A 9,181-nucleotide genomic window follows, 5' to 3' on the forward strand; every position below is an offset into this window, starting at 1 on the left:
GACTAGACTATAAACTAGACTATAGACTAGACTATAGACTAGACTATAGACTAGACTATAAACTAGACTATAGACTAGACTATAGACTAGACTATAAACTAGACTATAAACTAGCCTACAGACTAGACTTCAAACTGTAAACCAGTATATAAGGTATACCATACCCTGTCGTAGATAGATTCTTCTTATAAAACTATTTAATGAAATTTTCCAGGTTTTTTCACCATAACACCCAATATTTGTAATGTTTTAAAAGTTTAGGGCAGCCATTATATTTAATTTCTAAAACTACATATTTATAGTTTTAGTTTTAAATATATTAAAAAAAACTATTTCTAAAACAACAACTTAATTTTATTCAGACGAACCACACGACAGCGATAATAGATTGTATTTAAAATATTTGACAAGTAAAATTAACTTTATAAACAAAAGCTTGAAAATTAAAAATTTTCAACAAAAATTAACAAAAAAGAATATGCAACACAACAAAAATATAATAAATTTAAAAATAAAATTATATTTTTGCTTAAAACTTATTAAAAAACTATTAATTTTGATGAAAATATTAATACAAAAATTAAGCAAAACATAACATATTTTTACTAAGAGCACAAACATTTACACTCTCTTTAAGTAAATGCTCTTAACAGCAATTTTGCTCTTTAAAACAAACTCTTTTCGTTTGCTTTTTACACTCATCATAATGGTTGGCAATTCGAAATACATAATTGTAAGATAATATTGTATTTTTTTTACCTTGTGGAAAAACTGTGGTGTTGTCCTTTATTACTTAGATTATAATGGTTTTTCTTCAGGTTTTCGTAATTTGTTTCAATATAAAATTCGTTTTTATTTAATGTTCATATTTATTTTTTGTATTATTGTCGAGCAGATAATAAAAGTTAATTTTTTTATTTACATGATAAACATTGTGAAATTCTTGAAAAAAGTAGAAAAATAATAAAAAAAAGAAAATTTAAACATTTTTAAACTGAAAAAATGTGTTGTTTGGTGCTGCGTACGCAGGAATTTTAAGAGTTTTTAATCACCACATCACATGATCGTTTTATTTTTAAAAAGAACAAAAAAAATTAATTGTGTTTTTTTGTAATTTTTGTAGGCTGAAAAAAAATTAAATTATTTCTTGCTGTATTAGATTAGTTAAGAATTTCTTTTGGAAGGCGATTACTTAACCTGCGTTTTAAATAAAACAACTATTTTGAGATTTGACCATATAGATAGACTATAGACTAGACTATAGACTAGACTAGACTATAGACTAGACTAGACTATAGACTAGACTAGACTATAGACTAGACTATAGACTAGACTAGACTATAGACTAGACTATAGACTAGACTGTAGACTAGACTATGGACTAGACTATAGACTAGACTATAGACTAGACTAGACTATAGATTAGACTATAGACTAGACTATAGACTAGACTATAGACTGGACTATATACTACACTATAGACTAGATTATAGACTAGACTATAGACTAGACTATAGACTATACTATAGACTAAACTATAGACTAGACTATAGACTAGACTATAGACTAGACTATAGACTAGACTATAGACTAGACTATAGACTAGACTATAGACTAGACTATAGACTAGACTATAGACTAGACTATAGACTAGACTATAGACTAGACTATAGACTAGACTATAGACTAGACTATAGACTAGACTATAGACTAGACTATAGACTAGACTAGACTATGGTCTAGACTATAGACTAGACTAGACTATGGTCTAGACTAGACTAGACTAGACTATGGTCTAGACTAGACTAGACAATAGACTGTAGACTAGAAGTACCAAAAATGTCTTTGAGGTACCCGAAATATTTTTGCATATCAAAAAGTACTATTATACTAAATTTTCCATGTCTGTTTAAGATACAGTTTGATTTTACTTTTACAGTCTGTAATCAGATTCACAACTCTGCCAAACGTTTCTATTTTGCAAAAATAAATGTTAATAAGTTATAATCTTTACAAGCTCCGAAAGAATTGCATATCTTGGTAAAAATTTGTTTTCAAATACCTTATTTTTATTATTTATTTAAAAATTAATAGCGGCTGAGTAAAGAAATATAAAAAATTATAAATATAATTTCATCACTCCTATTTTTAAAATTTTTTTTGCTCTAAATATATTTTTAATGTAAAATTCTTTTCAAACTAATTGTTTATAATTCTTTGTTTTTTTCTGCAGGCTTTTGCATTGTAAATAGCAGGGATTTGAGCAAAATTTTCTTTTGATCATTTTTTATATTTTTTCGATAAATGCCATAATAAACAATAACAACAATAAATAATACCGTAAAATAATAAATAAGAAATCTGAAATAAATATTTATTTTTTAACTTATGTTTTTTTTTTGAGTTTTATAAAATTCAACGCCCATAATTTTCTACATCTGATAAGCAAATAAAAATCGATAAAAAAAATTTGTTTTGCTCAAGAAAAAAGAAATTCGCCTTAATATTTTTTTAATTTGTTAAAAAAGAGGTCAGAGAAAAATGTATTTAAATGAATTTACTTTTTGTTTGTTTTTATTATTTTTTTTCAGAGCAAAGAAAAATGTTGTTAAAAAAAACATTGTTTATAAACAACAAAATATTTGCAATTTCGGTAGCAAACAAATATAAACTTGAATTCAAGGCGAATTTATATGAGAGAATTATGGCAAAAAGTTATTTTTTATAAGGAGTTTTACAGACATTGTATTGAATTTATAAACATTTTTCTAGTTTGAAATTCTAGTAATTTTAAAAAATAAACAAATTAATTTATTTTTTTAAGTTAATTTACACCTCAGGTGTCAAATACTTAAGAATTTGTTCTATTATTACGCACCTTTTTTAATTTGTTACAGAAAGAACTGAAAACGTGTAAATGTATAAAAAATATTTGATTTCTTTTCGAAATTTTATTATTATTCAATTAACATTAATTTGTGTTTTTTCAAAAATTGTAAATTGTAGTTTTAGAGCGGTTTCTATTTTTTATATAAAAATAGAACTTTTTTCTTTTGTTAACACCACTAGTTTGTGTTCTAGAACTTATGGCTTTAATTAACATTTATTAAAAATGCTCAACTTAAACTTAATCGGAGTAAAATTTTAAGACCTTGAAGAGATTGAATTTATTTTATAGTTTTGATATTTGGTGTGATTTTATTTCAGCCTGACGTACATTAAATATAATATGTTTAATAATACTATATATTATTGAAAGCCCACGCACGCACTATACACATGATAATTTATTTAGTATTTTCTTTATGTGTGCTTTTTAGTTTTTAAATTCCTAAGAGGATACTGAATTTATATGGCAATTAAACATTCTGCATAATTTATGGATTTTTATATATAAGGAATTTGTTTTTAGAGCATTAAACCGTTTTTAAATGAATTCGCCTCTAAAATAAGGCGAATTCAGAAGAAAAAATAACTGGATTTTTTAACCTTTAACTACTAGGTGAGCTGTTAGGCGATTTACTACCGTTTCTAATCACTCGAAGCTGGCAATTGTTGTACATGGTTCTGTCGATCTCTATACAAGCATTTTGCTCGATCTATTTTCTGGCCTATGTTGCCCCGTTGCGTAACTTCCGAAATGCATAAACATCACTTTCGTTAACGACTTCTCAGAGGGGATGGTCTCTGTTGATACGGCTATAGCACCTAGAGTCCAAAATACGAATCGAAAGACCAGTTCTTTCTTACGGAGAATAAACTGTGAAAGGTATGAACAGAGTAAACTTGAACATAACCTGACAAGGGTTTGTTGCATCCAGTAGGTCCCTCACCATTAACTGAGACAAGACAAAGTCCGAAATTCTGACCTGTGGCCTACCAATTTCCATGGTGCCAGATTAAATGGCACTCTTATACGATCCAACCTAAAATCATTCCACGGAAAGTCTGAGGATATATATGGCACCACCACTATATAGTCACGACAGTCCGGAGGTACTGGTAGCACCTCTTGAAATTCTTCTTCATCGGTCTGTAATTTAAAATAAATTCCATTCACTTTATCGTAAATTACAAATGATATCGGGATAAATTTCGATACGGATATGTTTTATATTATGTGAATCTTTTTCAGCATCGGTCCATTACTTGTTAGTTCAGCAGCTGATTGTTTCTTGCGCATTAAAGTTCATGCCGAATAGATTATAAGGTGAAGTCTTTTAATTTTACGGCGAATTCATTAAATTATTTATATATAGAGTTTACAAGCGTCGATTTTGGAAGAGAATTTTTCCATTGACAAAAAAATAATCAACTGTTGAAATAACATATAATACGCCTTACTTTTCTGAAGTTACCAGTGCCTTTATCTTGTATATTCTGTTTGCAATTTAGTGTCGTCTTGTTATTTTCTGACAGTTATCCTCTCATGTTGTACATGTTGTATTTTCGCTGCAATGATAAAAAAAAACATTTGACAGTTTCATCTACGGCGAATAGTTTATAAGATGAAGTCCATTTTGCCGCGAATTTATAAAATTTTTTATATATGGAATTTGACAGCTTAGGTTTTGTGAGAGAATTTGTTTATATGGAGTTTGACAGCTACTGGTTAAGTTTTCATCATTTTTTCATAAAGTCATTTCATTTTGCGGCGAATTCATAAAATTTTTTATATATGTAGTTCGACAGCGTCGGGTTTGAGAGAGAAATTTTTTTATATGGAGATTGACAGCTTCGGGCTAAATTTGCATGGAGAAAAAAACAATCAGCTGTTTAAATGACTTCTCCTTATTAGTATCGCCATGGTTTCAGCTAAAGAATATTGAAAATAAAGAGTTGTGCTGTTAACTTCACCTTGCAATCAATTTGCATTACAATTCACTGTAAATCGATGACATAGAAAAAAGCATTAATTTTTAACTGTTATTTTAACAGTGTAGTTAAAAAAAGCAACAAAATAATATTTTGTATATTCCCTATTGTTTCAATAATTTTACATAGTTATTGCTTTCAAATAAAGAAAATATTTATCATTAAAACATTTAAAATATTATACAAAATAAAAAATACTATCGAAAAATATGTATATATGTGCGTGATTCACGAGACTTTATTTCAAAGATTTTTTTCTAATCATTTATTAAATCCTTAAATGCTGACAAAAACACATGTGCAAATATATTTATATTTTTATAAATAAAACATTTGTATTATTTTTAAAACAACAAAACAATAATAATCAAAAATTTGTTTATGTTATTATTTGAATTTGACGTCAAAACATTGTTTTGTTTTTGTTTTTCATAAAAAAAATAAACTATTTTCTTTTTTATGAAAATTATAAAAAAACAAATATTTGTTTTTTAGTTTATTTATAGAAAATAAGAAAAAATAAAAAAAATTTAATAAAATAAAATGTTATAAATTAATATTAAGAAGAGAAAGTTGAAAAATGAAAATTTTATTAAATACTTAGAAAACAAATATAAAATGTTTAAAAGATATAAAAATATTAATTTTTTTATTCTTTAATTCTTATCATAGTTTTATAATAAAATTTAACATATGATGCAAAATTTTTAATATTTAATTCATTATTTAATTTTGCCAAGTAATGGTTTATTTAGATTATTTTTATTTATTTATTTTTTTTTTTTAAAAAAGAAAATTTCAAATAAAAGCGGTTTAAACTGCTTTAGAAACAACAAAATCAAAGGTTAAATTAAACCCCTAAAATAATGTATTGTTTGCAGCTTTTCTCATTGGCTATTATTATAGATTTTTCTCGGAATATCAGCACACTTATTTAATTACTTTATTGTGAATTATTTAATTTTCTTAAAAATATATATTTATATTTTTTATAATTTTTTTAATCTATAACTTAAAATCTTTCAAAAGTGTGTATTTTTTCAATTTTATTACGTTATTTTTTATATATTGTTATTGTTTTTATTTTAATCACATTTTTATGTTTAGAAATTTATAAGTGGCACGTGTGGTGTGACAATTAAAAAATATAAATATTTCAATTTTGAATAATAGTATGTAAATCAAACTATGCAATTTTCGATAATAAACTAATAATTACAAATAACACTATTAAGCGTATTTTTCAGATCTTATAAACTTGGCAGAAAAATTTTCAGAAACTTTTTAACAACCGTGTGAATTAAGAACTTCCGTATTTGTCAGATCTTACAAAATTGGCAGAAAAATTTTCAGAAAATTTCTAACAATTTCTTGTTTTGCAATGATGTCAATATATTGTTAAACAATGACATTACGTGTCGGACAATTTTTATTATCAGATGTGTAAAATCTAACATCTGACAATGGAAAAATTGCCAGATAAATGTTTTCTATTGGCAACACGGCACATTAAAACATATGCTACTAAAAAACATCTTACAACTTTTTGCATACAACAATCTGACAACAATGTACACAGAAAATATTTGTTAATAAATAAATTTAATGTCCGACTATAGTCTGGCAATGAAATTGTAATATTTTCTTACAATGACAATTTAACTTTGGTTAACAATTTTTTATTGTCAGTGCATTACCAGATCTGTCAACGTTGGAAGATCTGGAAACCGTGTATACGTAGCTTAATAACTTCAAATTTGTGTCTTGTAATGTTGTCTGAAAAAACATTGACAGTAAACAGTAAAACAATAGTATTGTCAGACATCTAACAATCGTGTAAACACATAACGTTATCATTGCCAGATAATTGTCTAACAATTTTTCAGATGTGCGAAACAATTGAATCAATGTTAGATAAATAATTTTTTTTGTCTAAATATTTCCCTAAAATAAGATCGAGCAACTTTTCCCATACAATCTGACAACAGTGTAGTGTGACAATATTTGTTGGCCGATAAATTAATTGTCTGACAACAAAATTGTAAGGTTTTCTTACAATCGTCTGAACTGACCTTTTGATAGCCATTTTTCATTGTCAGTATATTGACAGATTTCATATTGTCAGATTTTGATTTTTAGCCGCTAGAAAACGTAAAATTTAATCAATAGTTAAACATTTTTAAACTTACAAACTATATATTAAACTAAAGTCTAGACTGTAGACTAGACTATAGGTCAGACTATAGACTAGTCTATAGTTTAGTCTATAAACTTGCCTATAGACTAAACTATAGACTAAACTATAAGCTAAACCAAACTATAGACTAAACTAAACGATAGACAATACAAATTTGGTGAAAATATTTATTACAGAAAGAAAGGAGGCTATAAAAAAATGGCGTCTGCCAAAAGAGACAATTTGTTAATTACTAATTTTCATTTTATTTTATAATTGCTTTTCAAGGGTGTGTGTCAACCATAAAAATGTTTTGATAAAATTTACTATCAATTTTGATTTCTTTCGCAATTGGGATGGTCAAAATGGGTTAAAATAATTTATTGTTGATTTCATATTTAAACAAATAACAAAATCAATTTCTATGATTATTATCTATAAGAGGATGATACCAATATATTAATAATCAAAACAAAGAATTTATTATTTTATTAAAAGAAATTTGTAACGAAAACGATTTAAAGGAAATAAATAAATTTAAAAAATATTTATTAAAAAGGTCAAAGGTCAATTAATATGACAATAAAAAAATAACATATCAAATATTACCAACAAGACAATTTGATGGCTTTTATAAATGTTTAAGAAAATGCATAATAGTAATGAATTTTCCATCCCTGATCTACATTAACTTTTGGCAATTATCTTTTGGGGTTTTCGCACTCATTTTTTTACCCAAATATATATAAAAACAAAAGAAAAAGTAATTTGCTTTTTTTACACATTTATTCGGTCTTAAAAGATAATTTAATAAGAACAATAAAATAACAACAAACAAAAAACAATAACAAATTAAATTGTTGGTGACACTCCAACGAAAAAAACAAACATTCAAATCACCATTTACAATCATAAGTAGAATGTGACAATCACAGCTTGTCAGTCAGTGAGTGAGTTAAATGAGTGTACGCTTGAGTGTGTTGTTGTTGTTATCAACAACACAAATCTATCGTAATAGAGACGATAAGTGAGTGAATGGTCTAGTGTAGTTGTTATATAGCAAAAACAAAATTAACAAATTGAATTGGATGGATGGTGTTTGTTGTCGTAGTCATACATTTATTCAATCATTCAGTGAGTGAATCTATTAGCAATTGTTGTTGTCGTCTGATTTTCTGTTGTTGTTGTTGTTGTTGCTGGTTGCTTTTGAATGCACATACAACTTAATTACATATATATGTACATATGTACGTATCGTTGTAAATAATATACATACATATTGTTGTTGGTTGCTGTTTTATTTTTGTTTTGTCTGATATTTTATTAAGTTTTGTTGTTGCTGCTGTTTGTTGATTTGTTATATTGGAGAGGGCGTTGGACTTTTGGCTTTATCAGCAGCTTCACTCAGCTATTGACTACAAAAGTTTTCATTTTTTCCTTGAGGGCAAATTGAAATCATGCGTCAAATAAAATAAAATAATGTAAAAGAACAAAACGAAATTGCTGGCAAAATGACACGAAATCATTCGACGCATTCACACACACACACACTCACACAATGAATTCTTAAAAAAATGATTTCAATTTAAATTTTATGTATTTTTTTATAGTTTTAAATTATTTGATTTAATTTATTTTTAATATTTGTCTATTGCTCTACTTTGTTTTGGATTTGTTTTAATGTTGTTGATATTTTGTTCTAATTGCAGGTATGCGTACCACAATGTCTACCATGTCCACAATGAGCCCGCGTATACATCGTAAAGGTTTTCGAACCCCCTCAAAAAGACATCCCGGCAAAGCTTTTCCCGGTAAACTACATTCAGTTTCAAGGGTAAGTTTTTTACAGAAAACATGGAAGAAATTCTTTTATAACTTTATCAATCATATTGGAATTGCAATGAAATTTATGGATTTAATACATATTTTAATATTTTTGAAACATTTTAAATATTCTAGTTCAGTTTTAGAGCAGTCCTAGTTCACTACTACTTCAGTTCTAGTTCAGTTCTAGTTTTAGTTCAGTTCTAGTTCAGTTCTAGTTCAGTTCTAGTTCAGTTCTAGTTCAGTTCTAGTTCAGTTCTAGTTAAGTTCTAGTTCAGTTCTAGTTCAGTTCTAGTTCAGTTCTAG

The 9,181-nt window shown here is 26.5% G+C and overlaps 1 protein-coding gene across 1 annotated transcript in view; it reads left to right on the forward strand.

The window, feature by feature from the left end:
• LOC124419012 overlaps positions 1-9,032 on the forward strand; it is a 69,118-nt gene extending 60,086 nt beyond the window's left edge. Inside the window, exon 2 of the mRNA XM_046947119.1 lies at positions 8,761-9,032. Within this exon, the coding sequence (XP_046803075.1) occupies positions 8,761-9,032 (272 nt within the window). The remainder of the gene's footprint in view (positions 1-8,760) is intronic.
• The last annotated feature ends 149 nt before the right edge of the window (positions 9,033-9,181 follow it).

This window comes from Lucilia cuprina, chromosome 3, assembly GCF_022045245.1.
Source record: "Lucilia cuprina isolate Lc7/37 chromosome 3, ASM2204524v1, whole genome shotgun sequence".
In the NCBI taxonomy this organism is placed as follows: Eukaryota; Metazoa; Arthropoda; class Insecta; order Diptera; family Calliphoridae; genus Lucilia; species Lucilia cuprina.